Source organism: Folsomia candida, unplaced genomic scaffold (assembly GCF_002217175.1).
Source record: "Folsomia candida strain VU population unplaced genomic scaffold, ASM221717v1 Fcan01_Sc010, whole genome shotgun sequence".
Lineage (NCBI taxonomy): Eukaryota > Metazoa > Arthropoda > Collembola > Entomobryomorpha > Isotomidae > Folsomia > Folsomia candida.
This window is the reverse complement of record NW_019091202.1, coordinates 4,766,797-4,792,065: the sequence shown is the minus strand read 5'-3', so window position 1 is coordinate 4,792,065 and position 25,269 is coordinate 4,766,797. Positions and strand designations below refer to the sequence as shown.

The 25,269-nt window shown below is 33.6% G+C and overlaps 4 protein-coding genes and 1 pseudogene across 5 annotated transcripts; 2 read left to right on the top strand and 3 right to left on the bottom strand.

Annotated features, from left to right (window-relative positions):
- Positions 1–419: 419 nt before the first annotated feature.
- LOC118436770 lies at positions 420–1,419 on the bottom strand. The gene is made up of 4 exons (XM_035855366.1): positions 1,379–1,419; positions 1,230–1,315; positions 919–1,144; positions 420–843 (listed from the first exon to the last, which is right to left on the bottom strand). The coding sequence occupies exons 3-4, from the start codon at positions 1,085–1,087 to the stop codon at positions 674–676; spliced, it is 339 nt and encodes a 112-aa protein (XP_035711259.1). The 5' UTR covers positions 1,088–1,144; positions 1,230–1,315; positions 1,379–1,419; the 3' UTR covers positions 420–673.
- Positions 1,420–1,434: 15 nt separating this feature from the next.
- LOC118436769 lies at positions 1,435–2,420 on the bottom strand. The gene is made up of 3 exons (XM_035855364.1): positions 1,829–2,420; positions 1,630–1,748; positions 1,435–1,561 (listed from the first exon to the last, which is right to left on the bottom strand). Exons 1-3 carry the CDS (start codon positions 2,004–2,006, stop codon positions 1,544–1,546), a joined length of 315 nt encoding a protein of 104 aa, XP_035711257.1. The 5' UTR covers positions 2,007–2,420; the 3' UTR covers positions 1,435–1,543.
- An 8,794-nt stretch (positions 2,421–11,214) lies between these two features.
- Positions 11,215–12,374, top strand: LOC118436681. The gene is made up of 2 exons (XM_035855198.1): positions 11,215–11,619; positions 11,691–12,374. The coding sequence occupies exons 1-2, from the start codon at positions 11,353–11,355 to the stop codon at positions 12,372–12,374; spliced, it is 951 nt and encodes a 316-aa protein (XP_035711091.1). The 5' UTR covers positions 11,215–11,352.
- Positions 12,375–12,769: 395 nt separating this feature from the next.
- Positions 12,770–13,237, bottom strand: LOC110854497 (acyl-lipid (8-3)-desaturase). The gene has a single exon (XM_022102929.1). The coding sequence runs from the start codon at positions 13,235–13,237 to the stop codon at positions 12,770–12,772; it is 468 nt and encodes a 155-aa protein (XP_021958621.1).
- Positions 13,238–20,124: 6,887 nt separating this feature from the next.
- Positions 20,125–23,671, top strand: LOC118436688 (annotated as a pseudogene). The gene has a single exon (XR_004835629.1). The product of XR_004835629.1 is annotated as a cytochrome c oxidase subunit 1-like (transcript).
- The last annotated feature ends 1,598 nt before the right edge of the window (positions 23,672–25,269 follow it).

Here is a 25,269-nt window from a genome sequence, read left to right as displayed (position 1 = left end):
TCTGTCTAACGCTAAAGGAATGGCGCCAATTTTAGAAACTTTTGCAGAAAGTAAAAGTGAAAAAATTAGATACTCCCACATTTTCTATGGTAAAAGGGATGAACTGGCTTATCTTGGAAGGAGGCTTTTAGCTACATTTACATACCAGTAATGTAGAACTGTTTCCAAGATAAAATGTATGAACAAATTTTAGCACATATATTTCTGTTGAAAATTGGAAAATATTCTGGAGTTTCTAATTAATAATTATATGTTTATTTTACTGTACGTTTGTTCAACATATTTTGGAATTTAGATAATGTACTGGTAACCCGGGTGAAAATTTCATGTATTTTTATGCATAAATTATTTGCATAATTATGCCCGAATTAAAGCAAGAATTGGCTGGTTTTTATGCAAGAAAGTTTATGCACAATATTTTATTCCATTTGGTTATGTCGAGTTAGTTATGCATACTAATTTGTTTCGGTTGCAATGTACATAATTTATTATGTCGAAATTTTTGGTACGAGAATTGGCTGGTTTTTATGCATAAAGAATTATAACGAAATATTTTGTTATATGATATAACAAAATATTAAAGATACATCAAAGATATAACTTATATCTTTGATTGTATCTTTATTCAGGGAATTTATTATTGGGTAATATACAACAATAATCATTAGAATATTTATTGATTGTTACCATCCCGTGCCTTCGCCTTCTCCTCCCTGAGGAATTCAGACAATGTCTTCCGCAGCTCGTTTTTTAGGGTCTTCTTTGCTTTTATGAAGACCTTGTCAGCAGCTGGGTTACCCGTCTCTGGCGCTTCACCAAAGCCTTCGTCTTTCAGTATGAAATCTGCAATATAAAATTATTTGCAAACGGATCGAATTTTCAATCATGTACATAGTTTACTCAATTTTGTGGACATACTTATTACGGCATCCCTTCGAACACTATCTATTTCCGGGAGCGTCTCCCTTCCGCGATTAGCATTGGATTTCTTCCCAAACAATGAGTGGTTGGATAGCTCCTCAGCAGAGAATAGCTGTCTAAAGAGATTTCTTGCAAGTATGGTAGGTTTTGGTGACATCACTCTCATGGACGCCAGCACAGAAGACTCGATCCTTACATCTGATCCATCGAAAAGCTCTATGTTCTGTATATATTTATAAAAATAAGGAGGATAATATATTTCTACAAGCTTATTTAGGGATCTAGAATTTAAAAAAAACATCGCTTACATTATCACTTTGATCAAATCTGCGCTTCAATTCTCTGTATTTCTGCTTCAGCCGTTTGTGCTTCTCCTTCAAGGACTGGTACTTTTCTGTTGCAAATTATGTTGCAAATATTAAAACTAATAAAAACGTTTAAGCTATGACTAAATCACCCTTAAAGTTTGTCGTTCCTTCGCCCAAGGTCGGACCTTCTTCCTCATCACCGATAGTAGGAGTTTGTACGGACGAATTTGTGTCAGGATTTAGGTCAATAATTTGGTCCGATTCTAGAGAGTCAAGGACGACTTGGATGGCATTTGCTCGTTCTCGACCGGCTACTAATCGGGCTTGCTTCCCTAAGAAAGAAATAAACAGTTAATTAAGGTCCGATGGTGAGTAGAAACTCAAATGCAAAACGTGTTACCTTTTTCTTCACAGGCACTTCCAGAATTTCATGACTTCGCTTATTTGTCGAAATGTCTCCAACTTTTGTTGTTTCGCCGTAGAAGTCTGCCCGTTCCCAGAGATGCTTTTCATCGTCCCCTATGATCAATTAAATGCGGTGTAATAAATTACTTCATTTGACATGATATAAAATTGTATAATAAATTCATACAACTCACCTGTTTCCAAAATCACGGCAGGGAAAATTTTTCCTTTTTTCCAAATTATACTCACAATTTGGTTTATTAGAGATTTCGCATTTTGCCGAATAGCTCCGTCCTCAATACTTTCCGCCGGAACTACTGAATATTCTTTTGGAACCTTTTTTGACACCCACTCTACCAATAGGAAGGTCATTTTTAATTTCGACAGAAATTTGAAGTTATCTATTACTTAATTTTAGCAACTCAAAAAAATGGACTGAGTGAAGGAGCCAACGAAATATAAACACATGATTTCGTCGTGCAGCTTGGGTAAACCGCGTTGCCGTCATTCCACACTTACCCCGTTCGCGAGAGAAATGTTCAAATTTGCTTTATCGAAGAGAAAACTCACGAATAATTAAAATATATACCAAAATGTCAAGCAGAAAATCTTATAAAAAATATTTCTCGTGCTCGGGAGATAGTGCCTTATCAAATATTCCTCAACGAACACGATACAGGAAGAAGGCTGCTAAGGTACTCAATTGTGCAATTTATTGACTGTAAATACATTTTTTAGTTCGTAAAACATTTTAATTTTTTACAGACTTATCTGAAAGCTGTACCGGGAAATAATATCCCTACTTAATTTGAAATTCCACCGGAATTGGAGTTAGGAAACGAGTCGTGTGACACAAACGAGGATGACTCCGATTCCAGTGATTTATTTAGCGAGCATGAAGTGAGATTTAATTTACAAAAACATGTTTTCTTTTATTATAAGATGGTAGCATACAAATAATAATTACTTTTGGGTCGAAGTTCAAGGACTGTACACAGGAGCACGAATATCTCGGAAAGAAAGCAGTCTCTTAATTCTGGGATACTCAATTCGACATAAAGTTAGCAAGGCAGCACTGTCAGACATTCTAAACTTAATAAATTTCCATCTTCCTCATGGCGTTAGTATTCCAACATCCACGTATTTATTTGATAAAGAAATCGGAGGAGATTACAGCCGAATTCAGAAGGTAGCTTACTGCAAAGACTGCAAAGTTGAAATCAAGGAGGACGATTCTAAATGTGGCAAATGTCAAGTTCCGACTACCTTCTCGACGTGTTTAACCAGGGGCAACTTTTTCGTTTCTTTTGATATTAACAAGTCCCTACAAGATTTGTTACAAATTCAAACCATACAGAAATCTTTGGCAGAAAATTTGACTAGAAGACAGATTGGTGCGGTGTCCGAGATACGAGATATCATGAATGGCGATATGTACCACAGGCTCGGTTTGAAGGACAACGACATAAGTTGCTGCATCAATACGGATGGCGTCGCCATATTCAATAGCTCAAAATACAGCATTTGGCCTCTACTAATATCTATTAACGAGCTGGATTATCAACTGAGAAGAAAATACACTATACTTTGTGGTTTGTGGTTTGGTGATGAAAAACCAAATTTCGATATTTTTCTAGCACCCTTTATCCAGCAAGCAATAAAATTGTCAATAAATGGCGTTAATTGGATGTTCAAAGATGTTAAAAAATACAGTCGTGTATACTTTCCCTTACTGGCAGCCGATTCGGTAGCTCGATGTCAACTGCAGGGAATCAGTCAATTCAACGGGGAACATAGTTGCCCATGGTGTCTCGCTCGGGGGGAGTCCTTATCACTTGGACAAGGACGTCACAAGTGGATATTCATCCCATCAAACAACAATGTCAAAAGAAGTCACCAACAATTCTGCCAACACTTGTCAGAATTCCGTGACACACTTATGGGTGGAGAACGTATCACATCTAATTATGGAATTAAAACCGCATCGAAATTACTGATGGTGCCAAAATTTGACATCGTTTGGGGATTCGTCTTCGATTACATGCACACTGTTTTGTTGGGAGTTGTCAGATCCTTCACATATGCTTGGATGGATTCTAAAAATCATCAGGAGCCATTCTATATCGACAACAAAAATGTAGAAATAAATAATATGATCTTATCCCTAAAATTTCCCCAAAACTGTAGAAGACATCTTCGGGAGACAAGTGAAATGAAATACTGGAAAGCAAGCGAGTGGAAATTATGGATGCTAACGGCTACTCATTTGTTGAAGGGAATCCTGCCAAGTTGTTATCTTAAACATTTTTCAAAACTGGTGAACGCAGTATATCTTCTTTGCCAAGATATTGTGACCGATACCGAAATACCTCATACGTTACTCAAAAAATTTTGCTTTTCGATCCCTGATTTGTATGGCGACCGATTTTGCTCGTTCAATGCCCATTTGTTGCTTCATGCCGCGGAATGTGTACAAAATTGGGGTCCGCTTTGGAGTTACTCCCTATTTCAATTTGAAAACTTCAACGGTGTTCTGACTAATAGCTTCTGCGGAACAAGACAAGTCGGAATGCAAATCGTGAAACGAACAGTGGTTACTCAGCGTTTGCTCTCGACGGCTGAATGTAGCTTTAGAAATTCGGAAGCAAAATCGCTTCACTTATCGTTCACAGAAAATATCAAGCATTTCAAGAAGTCATTCACCGCTGGTTGTTGCACTGTGTTTGGGACTGGAAAATTGTATATCTTTAGTAATAATGAAAGAAACAAAATGTCACGATTGGGATGTTTAGAAACACAAGGAATTTCCTATAACTCATGTTTAATAGCAGGAAAGTATTTTAACACGGCGCAAAGAGATACCAAAAAGGGAGTTAATTCAGTAATTCGAAGTGGTGACCAGTTTTTGTCATATATAAGATAATATTACTTAGTGAATATATACACCCGTTAATGTTTGTGAAAAAGTGCAGCATACTACCTTCAAAACTATCACTGGATTCTTTTCAAGTTCAGGCCGTGAGCAACAATCTTAGAATATTGCCAATGGATAAAATTGATCTCTGGAAATTTTTATGGTTGTATGATGCTGGTGGTGAATTACGCTCACTAACACGAATGATGAATAATGTAGAGTTGGAATAAAGAAGAACCTTGTAGAAAAAATAATGTTTTTCCACACAGTTTCGCATTAAGAATTACGACAAAAACTTTACTCATAAAAGGGGAACAAATTTCTGCATATTTTTTTGGGCTTACATGCCATGCATAAAACGCTATGGATCTCTATGCATAATTTATTCGACAAAACCGATTACCTCCTTTCTGCATAAACCGCCAGAAAATTTTATTCGTAAAATATTAAGCATAATGGTTTTGTCGAATTATGTACAATCTGCCACAACATTTTACTCGGGAATACATTCATATCTATATTACAAAACAAGGAATAAATATTTAGTATGCCTAGCTTTACTAAGATGGCTGGAGTAGAGTTCTACTTAATTTGCTAATTAAATGTTGCGTGAGAGAATAAATACACGAATTTCATTAAGTTAATTGTACCACTTGGTTAATTACTGACACTTTGCGTGACTTACAAACATTTATTTAAACCATCAAGTATACCGCTGATATACAAATACATACATACATACATACATACGTTGCTATTTTTCCACAGAAGTACATAAATAAGACGAAAGAAACATTCCCCGTTTGGAAACAACACGATGAAAAACGAACGCATAAATGCAGTTAGGAACTACAGAAATGATTCAATTTGTCATAAAATTCGCATTTCTAAAAGCAAAATCATATGTCGGAATAATTCATGCAATGTGTTGACCCGAAGGTTATGGTTCAAATTTTTTAGATTAGCCTCCGCCATGGTCATCGCTATTTTTTCATTAAGGCTTTACCCTTACAAAGGTTTAAGCATCGCTCCTTGTATGGCTTTTTATAATTGGACATGGTGGTGCGTATAAATAGTTTAGATAAACACAGTCGAAATTTTGTACAAAATTCGGTACGCTAAACTTCATAATGTGCAAAAGTGTCGGACAGGGAATTGTGATTTTTTCTGACTAAAACACTTGTTCCTATGTAATATGTATTTACTGATTTAGCCAGTGAGTTATAATCCCGCAGAAGAAGTGTCAAATGCATAAACTTTAGGGTCAGGAAGCGCTCTACGGACGACGAAGTAGATAGTAGTATATCACTACGAAATAGAATATAATTTTAGGCTGGACGAAAAGCTCCACTCATACATAGATATTTAGAGGGAGCATGAGTTTTCCTACGTATTTATTTACTAAATTTGGCGATCAAAACGGCCATGTTAAACTAATAAAGGGACCCATGTTAATCTACTTGATCCTGATCCTGATCCTGATCCTGATCCTGAAGATCCTGAAGTGCTTCAACAAAAGACGTTTAACGTCAACCAGAACAGTGGAACACCCTTACGAATCGATTATTAAAATAACATCAAGCACTATTCACAGATGACTTTAGCATAGTGGCATTGACGAAAAGTCTAGTTATAGTTAGATATTAAAGTTTCATCATATCCGTAACAAACTTCGGTTCACGGTCCATTGTATTTACCACCAAGCGGTAGCAACATAACTACAGGGAAATCAATACGTATGCATGTCACTATTGAAGATTTCGACTAGCGTGCACGTAATCATGCACTGATGAGAAGCAGACTTAAGGTTTGATTCAAACAGAAATCCTGAATTACAAGCGGTGTTCCATTATCAATGAAGTTCGAGCCGAATTTTATATTGAGGACGCTGCAGGCCTTGATCTCTCGAGTACGGATCGCTTCGCGCCAAGTTGGACCGAGTGCCTAACCTGCATTTCCAACACTTCAGTTGATGTACTGTTCACCCTTGAGGCCAATGTGAAGACAAACGCATTCGTGACCACGGCGTCAAGCAGAATTAGGGGAAAGATGAGAAAACCAGGCATCGCAATTTTCCCGTGAAGCTTAATGCAGACGAACTGAAAAACAATTTGCAGCATGGGGATCAGTCCAACAACTGAGGGAACCACCCGCAACATGAGGAATCCATTCAGGTACTTCTCCAAAACTTGAATGTTTCTGTAGGGAAAGGGAACATTGTCTCGCTAGAAATTCAGATAAATTCTACTTAAAGAAAACTGTTAAAAACATTGTTATCACTTTGAAAAATAAATGCACTCTGAATTAAATATCACGTAGACTAGTTATTCTAAATTAATGGTGAAGTTAACTGGATGAAGGGTAAGGTTTACTATGGATTTAGCACAGTTTGATTTCGTATTGAAAAAATTCTCAAACGCGTATTTTAACAGTGCAGCTTCCAGAAACTTGCATACATACTAGATACATACATATTTAATAAAATAATGCTTTACTTTAATAGATAAAGATTTTACAAAATAAACAAACAGCTTTACCCTTTCAAAAGTTGGAAGTAGTTGAGGAGTCCAACAATTCCAGGGGCAAGGATGTAAAACATCCATGGCGTTCCGGCACATAAAATTTGTACAACCAACCAGGCTTCAATCAGAACAATGAATATTTCCGGACCAAACTTCATCAAACTAATTTCGTGGCATTGCTCTGAAGTGGAGAGCAGAAATGGCGGCGTGCAGGGATCCATGGTTAGAAGGAAAACTATTGCGAACGGAATCAAGATCTCGGTAAGCTCGTAAGTCCTTGTGAAAGCGCCCATACCCTTTTCTGCCAGCGACATCTTCATGCTTTCACCATCTAAAATTACAAAGTTTCAAGGGTTGAACACATTTTAAACGGTATATCCAGCACGAAATTTTCAAAAATCTACGGCATTTCGATGATAAATTTATGTTCCGTTACAGGTTTCTATCTGGTGGCAGGTTATTACAGAAGGTATATAATGTCAAATTTACCCAATGCTTAAGACTTGACAAAACTAAATATATTTAGAGTGAGACTACACCCTGCACTCAAAGATTGGGCAGAGCGACAATAAACAAAATTTATACGCGGTATACATTTAGGGTTATTAGCTCACCCTGCGTAGCACGGGAGCTATTGAATTCCTCTTGTCCGTCTGTCCGTCTGTCCGTCTGTGTATTCACGAGTTTTTTGCATCAATTGATGCTAATTAAAAATCCCCTTGTCCATTATTGATTAATTTATTCGCACCTTTGGTATCGAACAATCCGTAAGCCAAATGGTGCGAATCAATTGTGCAAATAGATCGAGAAAGGACTACAATTTTGGAATAAGTGGCACTGTTAGTGTCGAACAATCGGTTGTTCAAAATGATGCGAAACAATTGGTAGCATTCATCCAAAACGCACCAAAAGTGCCGAATAACTTGAAGAAATAATTTCAAAAATTTGTCACCACAATTTCATGGTTTCCGGACAAAAATCGAAATTGTGTCAGAATTAGATATTTATTTTATCGCCTTATTCTACACTATAGGTGCAAAATTGTACAAAATTCTACACCTATGTTGTCCAATTATAATGCACCTTTGATGGAAAATTATAGAAATTGTATACTTATTTTGTGCGCTTAGTTGGCACCTTTGGTGCAAAGTAATGTCCTAATTAATATTTCAGGGTGAGCTACTTCTAACGTTACTACGGTTTATTTTAATAGTCCCCTGTCTGTGATAAAATTTCTTAGAGTGTAGCATTTCATAAAAAATGCGTAAATAGGTACCACACATATGAAGGAATATTAATTTTTCATCACTTCAAAATGTGACCCCAGTACCCAACGCCACAAACATGAGAACAATTTTAACCACAAACTAATTTTAACCACTAATTTCTGATCATGAATGGCCGACAGCATTCGGAATATTGACAAATAAAGCAAACATTTTCTTCGATCTTTCCATTATAACTCAATGAAATAGGGACTTTTGAGAAGACGTTTTTCAAAGTTGAGTATAGAGTTGATCATTTGAATCGGAGCAACATCCTGATCAACGCAAAATCCGCAACCGATCAGGATTGTGAAGCAGATAAGAAATGGAAATCCCTGCAATTTTTTCAGCATCGTGCCTTGACCGAAGCAGAAATGATGGAGGAGTATAAGCCAGTACGCAAATCCCAGGATGGATTGTATTTGGCACACTCGAATTCGCCACTTTGATGTTATGCCCGTAATTTTTCCTGGTTGCGTGTCAAATTCGAAGGGCAGACAATTTATCAGGCGGGAGAATTTAAAATGACGAATTAACCAAGGCAGAAATTTGGTTGAGTACATTATGGTGAACGGAAGTAATATATTTTCGAAATTTCGGAAAATAAAAAACCAAATTTACAATTTAAAACCCCTTTGTACCAATATAAGTAGTAATTTTTATGTAATATGGAAACGTAAAACGTATCATTTTCATCAGTTATTGAGTTACCAATAAAATATATCCGCGAGACTTTCCAGTGGGACACCTAATCAATCTTTAGTCAACATCCGGTATGTATCCACTTGAATTATTAAATATTTTCGAAGTCCCTATAGCGTTTGAGGTGACTCGAGGTGATTCCCTTGTTAGCTGTGACTTAAATAAATATATTTACTTAAGCTTCGCAATTATTAATGTGCATTCATCCTATAGGATGGATTATGGAGACGGAAATTATATATGTATGTACGTATGTATTATATGGACTAATTTTGTGCACAGATAGCGACATTATTTTATTATGACGCCTGGTGAAGTTTATGCATAACAATACGGAGAAAAGTTATATAGGGCATTTAAATATCAATTCCAACATATTTATCCATGGACTTATATAGAATAAATTGCGTAGATTTAAATGGGTTTCACGTAAAACTACACAAATTCGTAATTTTAACTACTTTAATCAATAACTCTCATTCATGAAACTTATGGCGTCATTGTTACTCAAAATGTTGTGCATGACGTTGCCCCTTTGTGTAACATTTGATGATATACTTTTGTAAAATATGTTTGTTGTAACTCAAGTACAAATTTATTATAAGTCTGAATAGAATTGCTTAATTTTCTTGATACATAATTGCTTTTTATATTTTATTTCTCGGAATAACCTGACCATTTGAATGTCAATGACAGAATTTTGAATAAAATGCAAAATTTTGCATGCAATTTTGCAATTTTGCATTTTGGACCAATCCAAATGAGCAAAGTGATGAACATGGTGGGAATTCAGTGGACGCAAGAATTTTGGACGCAATTTTCATCAGTTACAAAATCCTGTACAAGTTCGTGGTACTCCAGTTTGAAAAATGCGGTGGTAACGTATGCTTCCAAATTGGCGTCATATTTCTAAAAAAATCAAATTTTTACGGATCTAATCTGAAGTGTTGTCAATGCGTCAGCTTAGAAAAAAATTAGTTAAAACTGGCAAAATTGGTGTTAGCCCTTATACAAACCCGGACAAATTATGTGTAAAGAAATTCGGGTCAAATAATTTATGCTGGATAGGAAAATAAACCAGTTACTTACATATTTATATAGCAAGTTAAGGTGGAGTTTTATTCTGTTATCTTAGATATTTCGGCACACCGTGGTATGAAAAACTTTCAAAAATTTCCCAAAAATGCTCGAAATTTCCCGTAAACTTACTTACAATGCGATGCCGTGAAGTGTTTATCGCAAATCTTGATGAGACTAACTTTATTTTGTAGTTAAACTAATATTATTAAACAGTTGTTTTGTCATTTTCGATAATGCTCAACATATTTCTCACAATTTGACCTCAAAGTTGAAAAAAATGCTCATTTTCACTGGGCGAGGTCAATCACTTTCATGCCCAACTCGCTCAACTCTTCCAGCCTTCCACTCAACTCACTCCAGTCTGAACTTTTAGGATTTTTTTTGTAATTCGTCTCATTATTTTCATTAAAGGATTATTATTACTCGTTAACAATAATTTATTATTAGAATGGATAGTATTAACTTACTCTGTGTATCAAAAATATTAGTTGTAAAAATCGAAGAATACTTTAGTTATGAGTATAGGGAACCAACGGATGAAGAAATTGTAATTGGCAACCTACTACTTGATAAATTGTGCGAATTAGTACATGACTATGTATTCGTAAAAGATGAGGAATTTACCAACGGTATGCTATTTCGAATTGTTTGATGACCAATTTTTTTTAAACATTATCACGGGTACACTATATTTATTACTTTATAGATGCTGATGAAGTACTTTGTAGTTTGGAACCATACATAGATGAAAATGGTTTAAAGATTGTGGATGACGATGTGAGTATGGAATACAAGAAGAAAGCAGTAGAAATATTCAACAACAACAAGGCCTGGAAATTTCGCACATTTCGGCAACAATTCAAAAATGTTAAACACCATAATTATATTATGAGATGGAGAGATCAAATCGATATGGGTAAATCGGTTTTATAACTTTATTCATAAATGAGATATGACAAAATGAACTTATTATGAATACAATGATATTAGGTGGTACCAAGTTCACAATAATGCGTGAGATTGAAAACTTTGTTCTTGAACGGTTTCGAGAAGCTAGGACTGGATTTCTTCCTATACACACAATCGACATTAGACGATGGGCTTTAATAAAGGCAAAGGAGTATCCTGGCTTTAATTTTAAAGCTTGCGATACATGGATCAGCACGTTCAAACGACGAAATAGAATTTCATCTAGAAAAGTTCAAAAACTTGTCAAGAGATCAACAGTGAAGGAGATGGACCAAATTCTTCAACAAACAGAAAATTTTCGACACCATATCCAACCACTATTGAATATTTATGAAAAAGAAAATATCTGGAACACGGACCAAACTGGATTTAAGTACGAAATTTTGTCTAATCGAACTTTAACATGGAAAGGAGAAAGAACAACCATCGGGACTGCATTCTCACCGAAGAATAAGGTCACGCATTCGTACACCGTCCAATATATTATTGCCTATAATGGCTCAATTCTTCCTCAGGTGTATGTTTGTTTACAAGTATGTGGACTTTAAATTAATTTCGACTCTGTACTGATAACTAGATTTTTATCTAACATAATTTTAAATAGGAAATAGGTGGAACATTTGGCCCCGTAGTACAAAGAAGTATATTTACTGCCCCAAATTTAGTCATTGCTTCAAGCAAATCAGGAAAATTAAGCAACACTTTAGTAGCGGATTTTTTGGACAGAATGGTCGTGCCACATGCTGAATATAATCAAATTCTTTATATATTGGACAATTGGACTGGACAAACTAATATGCAGTTGTACGACGAAAGGTTTGAAGATAAAGAGACCTTCGACTTCAATCTAAAATTTGTTCCGGAAGGCTGCACGGACCTTTGCCAACCATTGGATACGTATTTTCATCGACAGTTGAAATTTATTGTAAAACAGTTTTACTACTTTGACTCCTTGCATTGTCCTCATGAACAAGAATTGTCAGAATTGTGCACACGTAATGGAATTTTAAAACTCCAGTCATTGGTTCACTTTCTCTTAAGTGCACCAGTGTTTTTACCAATGATTCGTTATTGTTGGTACTCGAGTGGGTTGTGGGCTGATGGTGAAAAACCTAACTTTAAAAATGTCAGTGAAGTTTGTTTTCAATCCAAAGGGACTGATTGTAGCGTATTTGACTGTACTGTTGTTCCATTCATTAGTTGCAGTTGGTGCAAATTTTCTTTTTGTTTTAATCATTTTTATATTAATTATCACATGAGTAGTTGTACTAAAAGTCCATATAATTAATAATCGTTGGCATTTATTGAATTAAAATGTATTGTATTAAAATGTAATAAAGTTTTAAAGAAAGCAAAAGCGAAAAATGCGAGTTGAGTGAGAAACCGGGCTGAGCGAGAGTGAGCGAGTTGAGCGTGAAAGTGATTGACCTCGCCTTGTGAAAATGAGCATTTTTTTCAACTTTGAGGTCAAATTGTGAGAAATATGTTGAGCATTATCGAAAATGACAAAACAACTGTTTAATAATATTAGCTTAACTACAAAATAAAGTTAGTCTCATCAAGATTGGCGATGAACACTTCACGGCATCGCATTGTTAGTTGCCAATAATTTTACAAATTTTCCTACGCTTTTTATTAGGAAACATATATTTATCAATTTCAAAATTAAGTTTAAATATTGTCCTACATCTTAAAATGTTTAGCCACTTCATCCAAATTCCTTAAATTTTGTGCCCACGCTTCCCCATAGGAAAACTCATTGTACGTCAGATCATACTTGGCCGCCAAAGCCATAACTTTCTCCCTGACTAAGTACGAACGGAACGGCGGAACGGTTGGGAAGAGGTGATGCACGACTTCAAAGTTGACATAACCCATCCACCAATCAATCCACAGGGACGACTTGATATTCGCCGTGTGTCGAAAGGCATACTCGACCCAGTGCGTTTGCTTCTTGGCGACGGGAAGACGACTATGGGAAAGGGCAAAGTGTCCAAAAAGATACGTTCCACCAACCCAAATTCCGAATAGTATGGTCCATGGAGTCGCAAAGGTTAATAAGATCGCCCAATGAATACCCATCATGGTTAAGTCAAAGTAGTTCCGGTACTTGATTGAGCTTCGTGGACTGCTGTACAGCCGCCAAGCCATCCCCGCCAGGAAACAGTCGAACGCTACGAAGAGCCATTTCTGAAGGAAAATTAATATGTATGTATCAACCGTTAGATATATTTATACCGTAAGGATTAGTCACATGTTTTTCGTACGGATCACCTTATTTGCATATTTTGACGCATTCGTGACAGAAATCAACATATAATAATAATGAATATGTACATGAATAGTCACTCGCGGAGTACTTTTTGTAATGCTCTAAATATTTTCTGGTACTGATTATAATAAGCAAATATTTATTTTGTTGGCAATCGAATATAATGTGTCAAAAACTCATGTACCACCAAACTGACCTGACGTCGTTAATATGTAACTATCCCATTATTATTTATGCAAATCAGGTGACACGCAGAACAAATTCAACTTCTCATACATATTCCATACTGGTTTTGATCTGGTAATAATCTATATCATAAGCTGGAAATGTTTGTCTGCAACCAGGGTATTCCGACCCAGGGTTTTATTGGGTTGGGTTTTTTGGGTTTTAATGGGTTTTAATGAGTTGTTGAATGGGCCTTCATAATTGGTGAAGGTGGTAACTTCATGGATGGGGCTAGTGGCGTTACACCTCTGGGTAAATATGCTACGGTCTTCCAGGCTGAACAGATTGGGGTTCTTTCGGCGTGTAACTACATGTCAGAAAATCCAAGTCTACACAAGGAAGTGAATATCTTTGTTGACAATCGCAGTGTCCTTGATTCTCTTCTTAGTGAGCGGCTGGTTTCCTCCCTCACGGTTGAGCTTCATAGGGCGCTGCAGCAATTGAGCATTCACAAAGACATTACCTTACATTGGATCCCTTCCCATTGGGGTTTATGGGGTAATGAAGACGTGGATAAGCTGGCTAAAGAGGCTGCTAGTATAACAACATGCGGTCCAGAGCCAGTTATCCCTGTCAACTCAGCAATTGGAAAATTTGCAATAAAACAATGGGCTCAGAATGAACATCGGGTCTATTGGTCCAACTTACTTAATTGTAAGTTCTCAAAGTTGGCCCTGCCAATACAGGTATTCCACCATGGAGTAACTATGTTTATTTTTGATTTATAGTCAGACACGCGAAGTTTTGACGAATTTCTCACCCCGCTATTCATTATTAGTGCATATGTAGGTAACACATATTGTAGAACAGGTTGCAGTACTTAGGCAATGAATTAATTAGCTGAATTGTTTGCTTATGTAACTCATGTGGTGAAAGTGAATGTCCAGCTGACATAAATATTTAACGAACGAAAGGCCAAATCGAAATTTTTTCCTGCCATGTACATAAATAAGGGACCGACACTAAATTACGTAGCACAAGAGGGGAAGGGGGAGTTTAGGCTACAATGATATTGTGATACAATGATATCTAAATCAGTGTTTCTTTTTGTGCGCACGAAATTATTTTTATGCATGCATGGTGCATAAAAATGTACACAAATGCATAAAAACGCATAAGAATGCACGAAAATGTGTAAAAATGCATAATAATAAATGAAATGCAATTTATGGGGGGATTTTCATATTTTCAACGAATATTGTATTTCTTTACCCTATAAAATCGTTGTGAGATTAAGTTATCTAAATGGTTTGAAATTTTACCACACTTTCTAATCTGAGTCAGGGCTTACCCAAAAATGAAAAATAGTTTTACACCAAAATACTAAAAAGATGAAGAAAATACCGTACAGTTGCACAAAGGCTTCTCAATTAATCGAATATTTGGAAAAATTACATTATTCTAATATTATTTGCACGTAAATGATTTTCGTGCATTTTCATGCATTTTCATGCACTTTTTCGGATTTTTGATGGGTGTTATTAAACATTTAAAAACATTTTTATGCACTAATTTCGTGCAGGTGTTTTTAACAGCAGAAACACTGATCTAAATATATCTTACCCATGCCATGCTAAAAGGGAGTCTGGAAAATCGCGATTTTTGCGTTACGTAATTTATGGACGGCCCCTATGTCATGGTCAAGGTCTTTTCTTGTAAAAATAATTCTCAAAACATAAATGCTTTTTGTGCTGCAAAGCTAATTTTCATAAGGATGACATGCGTGGTCTTAGTCTTACGATGTACATAACATATGTATACAGATGCATGGTTGTGGTAACGTACATAAGCTTAGATTATTTCCCCATGACATGCATTCCATGGACGAAGGCCGTTTTTAATTTCGGACTGTGAAATACAAATGCTTATCCGTAAAAGGTTCTACATAATTGCTCGGTTGGCAAAAGAATCAAGCTGTGTGACAATCTGTGATAAATTATTACTACACTTTGCTCAAACGGAACTATATACATGGACAATGCAGCTCATGCAATTTATCAATGTTTAATTAAGTGGGAAATCACTTGGGCCCACGAGGGATAGTATGAGGCTAACAACTTTTGCCATCACAGGACACTGTAATTTGAATGGGCATCTGTATAAGATGGGTCTAGTTGAATCTCCCATCTGCGAAGAATGCGGGGAAGGGGACGAGACAATGGCTCATATACTTACAGACTGTCCCGCTTACAGTGCCCTGAGATTTAGTACCTTCCTTCGTTCTAGCTTAAAGATGGAGGAAGTATGGGAGTATCCTCTCAAAGATGTGCTGGCCTTTTTAAGGTCTGGCAGATTCGCCAGCTTTGTAGCTGGGGAATCGAGAGAGGCTCCGACACAATAATCGCATGCGAATGCATTGAGGTGTCTGCAATAGGTCCAACTGGTGACCTGCGCAGCTGGATGTCTACCCCCATGGGTAGGAATCCTCCTCACATAATACATACATAATACATACATACATACATGGGTTGTTAATGAATAAAACCCAACGGGTTTTACCATGTTAAATGGGTTTTATTTGGGTTTTAATGCGTTTTATTTGGGTTTTAATGGGTTTTAACTGTGTTTTGGCCTAAAACTATATTCTAAAAGCTGAAAACAGCTGTCATACCTGAGACGAAGTTGTTTGATGGCAGCTAAGTAGTTTATTTGATTAATACTGTAAGTTTTGAAAACCAGGAATAAATAAGGGGCATTACAGGTTTCAAGTGACAAAAATACACAAAATTAATTTCGGAACGAGGTATGTTTAACTGATCATACATAATTTAATACATTTTGCGATCATAATTAATACTTTTTTTCCCCAATACTTCCTCTCATCTCCGCGGATAAATTAAACAAAATACTATAGTATTTTTTTAATTTATATTTTTTTTAATGTTTCACAGCGATCTTAATTATCACCTCTTGAAAAATCGAGTACTTATGGACAACGAAGTACTTTATTGTGAGCAAAAGAGTATATCTGTAAAAGGCACTTATTATATTCTCGATCGTAATACATACGTGCTTTGTGCTTTCGTTGTTCATAAGTACTCGATTGTTTGCAGAATTGATAATACACGTTAAGATCGCATTGAAACATTAGATTTAAAAAACCTTTAAACAACTTGGATTTCATTATGATGAGAGGAAGTATTCGAGAAAAAGGTAATATATGTAATTATGGTCTCATGAAGTATTAAACTATGATCAGTTGAATAGGACCATTTTGCGATTAGTTTCCGCAAGAATAGAACCTAGCCAGCATAAAAAAATAGGAAATGACACTAAGATAAATCAAACTAAACTTTGGTATAAATGAAATTCATTCAAATTAAAAGAACCAGTCACAAAAATAAAAGACAAAAAAATTAAAGCTATTCTGACTTCATATGAAATTGTTTGCGCCACCCACGGGTTGCGCCAAGTAAAGCATAATTTCTATTAGATGACCACCCTCTGGCCATTAAAGTGTAAACACCAAATCTAGTACAACAAAAAAAAAATAAACCCCCTAAATAAAAATTAATAAAAGAAGAACTAAGTGGAACAACTCTTCAAAGCAAAATAACCATAAATAGAGAAAAAACTGGGGCAAAATAAAAAGGAATTAAATTAGAAAGAAGAGGGATAGTTTGCTCTTTAATAAATAATTTAATTGCATCCCCAAAAGATTGTAAAATTCCAGTGAAGCCAACCTTATTAGGACCCTTACGAATTTGAATGTAACCTAAAATTTTACGCTCAAATAACACTATAAATGCTACTCTAACCAAAACCCCAACCACTAAAAATAAATAAGAAAAAATTATTATAAATAAATTTAAAAACACTACTAAGTAAAATTTAATTTTATATAAAGATTCTAAATCAATTGCACTAATCTGCCAACTTAGTAAATAAATAATTTAATGCTTAATCCTTTCGTACTAAAACACTAAAATTAAACTAAAAGATAGAAACCAACCTGGCTCACACCGGTTTGAACTCAAATCATGTAAAAATTTAATGGTCGAACAGACCATCTAATAAAAATGCTGCCCCTCAAAGAATTTTTAATTCAACATCGAGGTCGCAATCTAAAGTGTCGATAAGAACTCTCAACTTTAATAACGCTGTTATCCCTAAGGTAACTTCTATTAAATTTTATATTAAAAGTTAATTAATTAAATAAAATTTATTAATAAGAAGTTAATTTTATTCTTTTATTGCCCCAATAAAATATACAACCTGGTTATTAACCAATAAAAATTTTAATACTTAACAGAATACATATATAAAGCTCTATAGGGTCTTATCGTCTAATTAGTCATTTAAGCATTTTCACTTAAAATTTTATTTCAATATATTTAAATAAATAAAACAAAGCCACGTTCAACCATTCATACAATCCTCTAATTAAAAGGCTAATGATTATGCTACCTTTGCACGGTCATAATACCGCGGCCCTTAAATTTTCAGTGGGCAGGTTATACTTTTTATTTTATAAAAAAGAAATGTTTTTGTTAAACAATCGTGACTTAATTTGTCGAATTAATTTATTTTTATTTATTATATTTTTAATTTATTTTAAAAAATTCTACTAATTGAATAATTATTAATAAATTTTATTAATTTAAACCGACAAATAAAATATAACTAAACTTTTTTTAAAAATCCCATTAAATTAGTTATTAAATTAAACTTATTATATTAAAGCTGTTCTTAAGCGAAAATTTAACTAAATAATATATAAAGATATAGATAACTAAATTAAGAGATAGCCCCCTTAAATTTAACAATCAATTAATTAAAATATATTTTTAAAACTCAATCAATACTATGATAGCAAGGATAAACCTTTTTAATTTAACTAGATATAAAATAAATCGAATAAAATCTCAATTCTATAAATAATTTTTAATGTTAATTCAACAACAAATACAAAATAATTTATTACTCTTTATTTTTCGAGAAAATTTTATAAAAAATTAATTAAACTCACACTAATACAAAAGGTACCTTTTGAGTACTTTTAAAATTTTTTATATTTAATCTTATTTCAACTTCCCCCTACGGACTTTATAAAATTAAATTTTCTTTACTATACTAAAAAATTAATTAAATTAAAAAGTTATAATTTTAAAAATCATAATATTAGAGTCAATTCTAAATAAGCTCAGTGTAAATGAAATGCTTTACTTAAGCTATATTACATTACTCAAGATCCTCCTTCCGGAAAATCTACTTTGTTACGACTTATCTAATTTTATAACTAGAGCGACGGGCGATATGTACATATTTTAGAGCTAAATTCAATTTTATTAACATAAAATTACTCTTAAATCCAATTTATCTATAGTTACCAAATATAAAACCATTATTTAAATAAATGTAACCCATTGAGCCATTAAAATTCTACACCTTGATTTGACTTAAATCATATAAAAATTTTAGAAAAAACTTACAAATTAATTCTTAAGACAACGGTATATAAGAAAATTTAATGTTAATTATAGTGTGGTATCTTTTAACTAACAGGTTCCTCTAATAAGAATAAAATACCGCCAAATTCTTTAGGTTTTAAAAATTACTACCTTAGATATTTTATAAAATAAATAACTGGGTATCTAATCCAGGTCTTTTAACTAAAGTTTTAATTAAAATATAAGTTTACATAAAATAAAACTCAATTTCACCTAATTTTTTACTGTAAATAACTTTTATATTAAATTTTCTAAGAAGATTTATTAAACCGTAAGGTATAACCGCGAATGCTGGCACAAAATTTATTCAGAATTTACATAAATTTTTATGCCTAAATTAGTTTCATAATATAAAATACTGCCCTATTACATGTATAAAATTTATAAAATAAATCATTAAGCTAAAATCAAACTTTTCTGCCCAGAGTATAAACCCCCATATTTTTTTAACTATTTTTTTAAGCATAATAGTTAAAAAAATATTATATTAAATATTTTTATATATATATATGTAGATTTATATATATAATAAATTTAAACATATTATTATAGCCTTAATTGATTGGTTATTTTAGATTGATCTTTGATTATTTATTCGTTAATTTTTATTATTAATTTTAAGTATATTGATGGTTACGTTATTTTTTTTTTTTATACATATAAAATATGTATATATATATATAGATATTTTTATTTATTAATAAATATATATATTTATGCATATGTATATACTAATATATTCATATAAATAAATATATATAAATAAATATATATATATATATATAATTAACCATACATATGCATATAATTAATATATATATATATATATATATATATATATATATATATATATATATATATTGCTACACATAACCTCATTAACGCAAAAAAAAACATTAAAACATCTTATAATGTACTAAGAAAAAATTAATAATGTGCCTGAAAAAAGGGCTATTTTGATAGAATAGATCATGTATTTGTACCTTTATTTATAAATAATAGAATTGCACTATTTCTATTAAATTCAAAATTTAATGTTCATTTAAACTAATTTATAAATTTTATGAGCCTAGCCAATCACACACAATTAATATAAAGGTAAGCTAAATAAGCTAAAGGGTTCATACCCCTTCTATAAGAGTCAAATCTCTTCCTTTTTAATGTTCTTTAAAAATTATCAATTAACATTTATAACCACTACATTTTTAGGCACTTTAATGGCAGTATCGTCTAACTCATGAATTCTTTGTTGAATCGGCCTAGAAATTAACCTAATAAGATTTATCCCTTTAATTTTAAGAGACCTTAATTTTAAATCTACAGAGACAGCAATCAAATATTTTTTAACCCAGGCGGTCGCTTCTGTCATTTTAATTACAGCTGCATCCTTTACAGCCCTTCAAATAAAAAATTATTACTTAGAAAGAATAAACTTTTTTTTATTTTTAGCCCTGTCTATCAAAGCAGGCCTGGCCCCCTTTCACATCTGATTTCCTCAAGTTACTGAATTCATCTCTTGATTTAAATGTTTTATCATCTTCACCTGACAAAAAATTGCCCCATTCATATTAATTATTAATTTTAATATCAGTGTGTTTACTTATTTTATTATTATTATATCAGCAACTGCTGGCGCAGTTGGAGGGCTAAACCAAATAAGTAGAAAAATTCTATTAACCTATTCTTCGATTTCACACTCAGCATGAATACTCATACTAGCCTCTTTGTCTTTAAAATTTTGAACTTTTTATTTTTTAATTTATTTTTTTGTTTTATCACCAATCATTTTCGCTATAAATTTTTTAAATTTTAAAAAAATTAAAGAAATTAATTCCTCTAAGATTAATCTTAAAACGAAATTAATACTAAGAACTCTAATTATATCACTTGGGGGGCTCCCCCCGTTCTTAGGGTTTTTAAGAAAATTAATCGCCTTAACAGTAGCTGTAAAAACTTTCCCCATAGTAATTATAATTACATTGGTTGCGTCTTCTTTAGTTTCACTTTATTTTTACACTAAAATATTTTTTAATTCTTTAACAGCTAGCCTCCCTGAAAAAAAAATCTCATCGAGTGAGAAAAAAATCAATAAATTCATCATTTTCTCCCTAGCCGGAAATTTAATTTTATCAAATTTAGTTTTATTAATTTAAAGTTTTAAGTTAATAAAACTAAAAGCCTTCAAAGCTTTAATTAAGATGGGAGCCTTAAACTTTAAGTTAAGAGCTTAACGCCACTTTAAGATTTGCAATCCTAACTCATAATTGAATACATAACATTATAATAAAAGAGTACACCACTCGTAATTAAATTTACAGTTTAACACCTAAACTCAGCCATTTTATTTATGAAACGTTGACTTTTTTCAACCAACCACAAAGATATCGGAACTATGTATTTAATTTTTGGAGTTTGATCTGCTATGGTCGGCACTGCATTTAGAGTTTTAATCCGCCTGGAATTAGGTCAACCAGGTTCTTTTATTGGAGACGACCAAATTTATAATGTAATAGTAACAGCCCATGCTTTTATTATAATTTTCTTCATAGTTATGCCTATTATAATTGGGGGGTTTGGAAATTGACTAGTTCCACTAATAATCGGCGCCCCAGATATGGCGTTCCCTCGAATAAATAATATAAGTTTTTGACTTCTTCCACCTTCATTAATCTTACTTTTATCCGGAGGACTGGTGGAAAGAGGAGCAGGCACAGGCTGAACTGTATACCCCCCTTTATCAAGAGGCATCGCCCACGCTGGAGCTTCTGTAGATTTATCAATTTTCAGACTTCACCTTGCTGGGGCAAGTTCAATCTTGGGGGCAGTAAATTTTATTACAACTATCATCAACATACGAGTTGAGGGTATGACTTGGGATCGAACTCCTTTATTTGTTTGATCAGTTTTTTTAACCGCTATCCTTCTCCTGCTTTCCCTTCCAGTTCTTGCTGGAGCCATTACAATACTTTTAACAGATCGTAACCTAAATACTTCATTTTTCGACCCTGCCGGGGGCGGCGACCCTATCTTGTACCAACACTTGTTTTGATTTTTTGGTCACCCAGAAGTTTATATTTTAATTCTTCCTGGGTTTGGCATAATTTCACATATTATTACATTTGAAAGAGGTAAAAAACAAACTTTCGGTCAACTAGGTATAATTTACGCGATAATAGCAATCGGTCTTCTAGGATTTATCGTTTGAGCACATCATATATTTACTGTGGGAATAGATGTAGACACTCGTGCTTACTTTACAGCCGCCACTATAATTATTGCCATCCCCACAGGAGTGAAAATTTTTAGCTGAGTAGCGACACTTCAAGGAAGAGCTTTAATTATCACCCCAACTTTAATATGAGCCATAGGCTTTGTATTTTTATTTACTGTGGGGGGTCTCACAGGAATTATTTTAGCTAACTCTTCACTTGACATCGTACTTCACGACACTTACTATGTAGTCGCCCACTTTCACTATGTTTTATCTATGGGGGCTGTGTTTGCAATTATAGGAGGCTTAATTCACTGGTTTCCTTTATTTACAGGAGTAAATTTAAATCCTAAGTGACTAAAAATTCAATTTTATACTATGTTCATTGGGGTTAATATAACATTTTTCCCCCAACACTTTTTAGGACTAAACGGCATGCCTCGACGTTACTCAGACTACCCCGATGCATTTACTACTTGAAACGTATTATCTTCGTTAGGAAGCTATACCTCAGTAGCTGCCGTTATTCTATTCAGCTTTATTATTTGGGAATCTATTTCGACTGCCCGTCCTAGAGTCCATAACTTTATTTACTCTTCATCAATTGAATGACTTCAAAATATACCCCCATCCGAACACTCATACTCGGAGCTATCCTTAGTCACACATTTTTAATGTGGCAGATTAGTGCAGTGAACTTAAAATTCAAAAATGAATAATTTATTCTTTTAAAAATTGCAACTTGAGCGGCTTTAGGGTTCCAAAACGCTTCTTCACCTTTAATAGAACAACTAATCTTTTTCCATGACCACACCCTAACAATTTTGATTTTAATTATTTCTATTGTAGGATTTAATTTATTCTCAACTATACACAACACAAATATTGACCAACATATAATAGAATCCCAAGGTTTAGAATTATTTTGAACTATTATCCCAAGTTTTATTTTAATTTTTATCGGCCTTCCTTCTATTCGCTTATTATATTTATTAGATGAGGTCTATAACCCGGCAATCACCATTAAAACTATCGGACATCAATGATATTGATCTTACGAATATTCAGATTTTATTAACTTAGAATTTGACTCATACATAATCCCGTCAAATGAAATAGAAATAAATATATTTCGTTTAATTGACGTTGATAACCGAATAATAGCCCCTCTGAACTCCCAAGTCCGCACTTTAATTACAGCTGCTGATGTTTTACACTCATGAACAGTCCCAAGAATGGGAATTAAAGCTGACGCTGTGCCAGGACGTCTAAACCAAGTTAATTTTTATACAAACCGCCCTGGACTATTTTTCGGGCAATGCTCAGAAATTTGCGGAGCAAATCATAGATTTATGCCCATCGTAATTGAAACAATTCCAGGAAAAAACTTCATTAAATGAGTAAAAAATATATCTAAATAAACTATTCATTAAGTGGCTGAAAGTAAGCGTCGGTCTCTTAAACCGTTTCATAACAATTTAACAAATGTTTTTAATGAAAAAATTAGTTAACATTATTTATAATATAGTTTTGTCAAGACTAAGTGGTTTAAAAACATTTTTTTATTCCTCAAATAGCACCCATTATATGGCTACCTCTTTTTTTATTGTTCTCTTGGCTATTCCTTCTATCTGTAATTAAAATTTCTAATATTAAAAATACTAATATGAATGCCAACGTTGGTCAAACTAATACCCCACTTAGTGGCAACGAAACCGGCCATATAAATTGAAAATGATAATAACTAATTTATTTTCAGTGTTTGATCCTTCATCAATAATTTTTGTATCTTTAAACTGAATTAGATCATTAATTGTTTTAATGATTTAATGAAGAATTTGCAAAAAACTTCATGATGAGTTTAAAATACTGCTAGGACCCCACTCATCAGTAGGAAGAACTATCCCATTTATCTCTTTACTGATATTTATTCTAATAAATAATTTTATGGGCTTATTTCCATACATTTTTACAGCTTCAAGACACATAGTTTTGACCTTAACTTTAAGATTACCTCTATGACTATCATTTATGATGTACGGCTGATTAAATTATACCAAACATATGTTGCCCATTTAGTGCCACAGAGCACTCCAAATTTATTAATACCATTTATAGTGTTAATCGAATCAATTAGAAATGTAATCCGACCTTTAACTTTGGCAGTCCGACTTATAGCTAATATAGTAGCAGGACACCTATTAATAACTCTTTTGGGCAACCAAACAGCAGCCGCCTCTAACTTAATCTTAGCTAGATTAATCTTAACCCAAATTCTTTTATTAACCCTAGAATCTGCTGTAGCTATAATTCAATCTTACGTTTTTGCGGTGTTATCAACACTATACGCTAGAGAAATTACACCCCACTAAATAAGTAATGATAATAAAGAGAGACCACTCATTCCACTTAGTAGACCTAAGCCCGTGGCCCCTTACTGGGGCCACGGGTGCTTTCATTTTAACTACAGGCATTGTAAAATGGTTCCAAGAAATAAATATAAATTTATTTTTATTCGGTATAATAATTATAACCCTAACTTGTATTCAATGATGGCGTGACATCAGACGAGAAGGGACCTTTCAAGGACTCCACACTTCAATTGTAGCCAAGGGATTGCGCTGAGGTATAATTTTATTTATTACATCTGAAGTATTATTTTTTTTCTCGTTTTTCTGAGCATTCTTCCATAGAAGTCTTGCCCCTTCTATAGAAATCGGTTTAATATGACCCCCTAGGGGAGTGCTTCCTTTAACCCATTTCAAGTCCCCCTCTTAAATACTATTATTCTTCTTGGTTCAGGCGTAACAGTAACTTGAGCCCACCACAGAATTATAGAAAATAATTTTTCCCAAGCATTATTAGGGCTACTATTAACAGTCACCCTAGGTGTATATTTTACTTCACTTCAAGCTCTTGAATACTGAGAAGCATCTTTTACAATCTCAGACTCAGCCTATGGGTCAACTTTTTTTATAGCAACAGGATTTCATGGAATCCACGTAATTATTGGCACAACATTTCT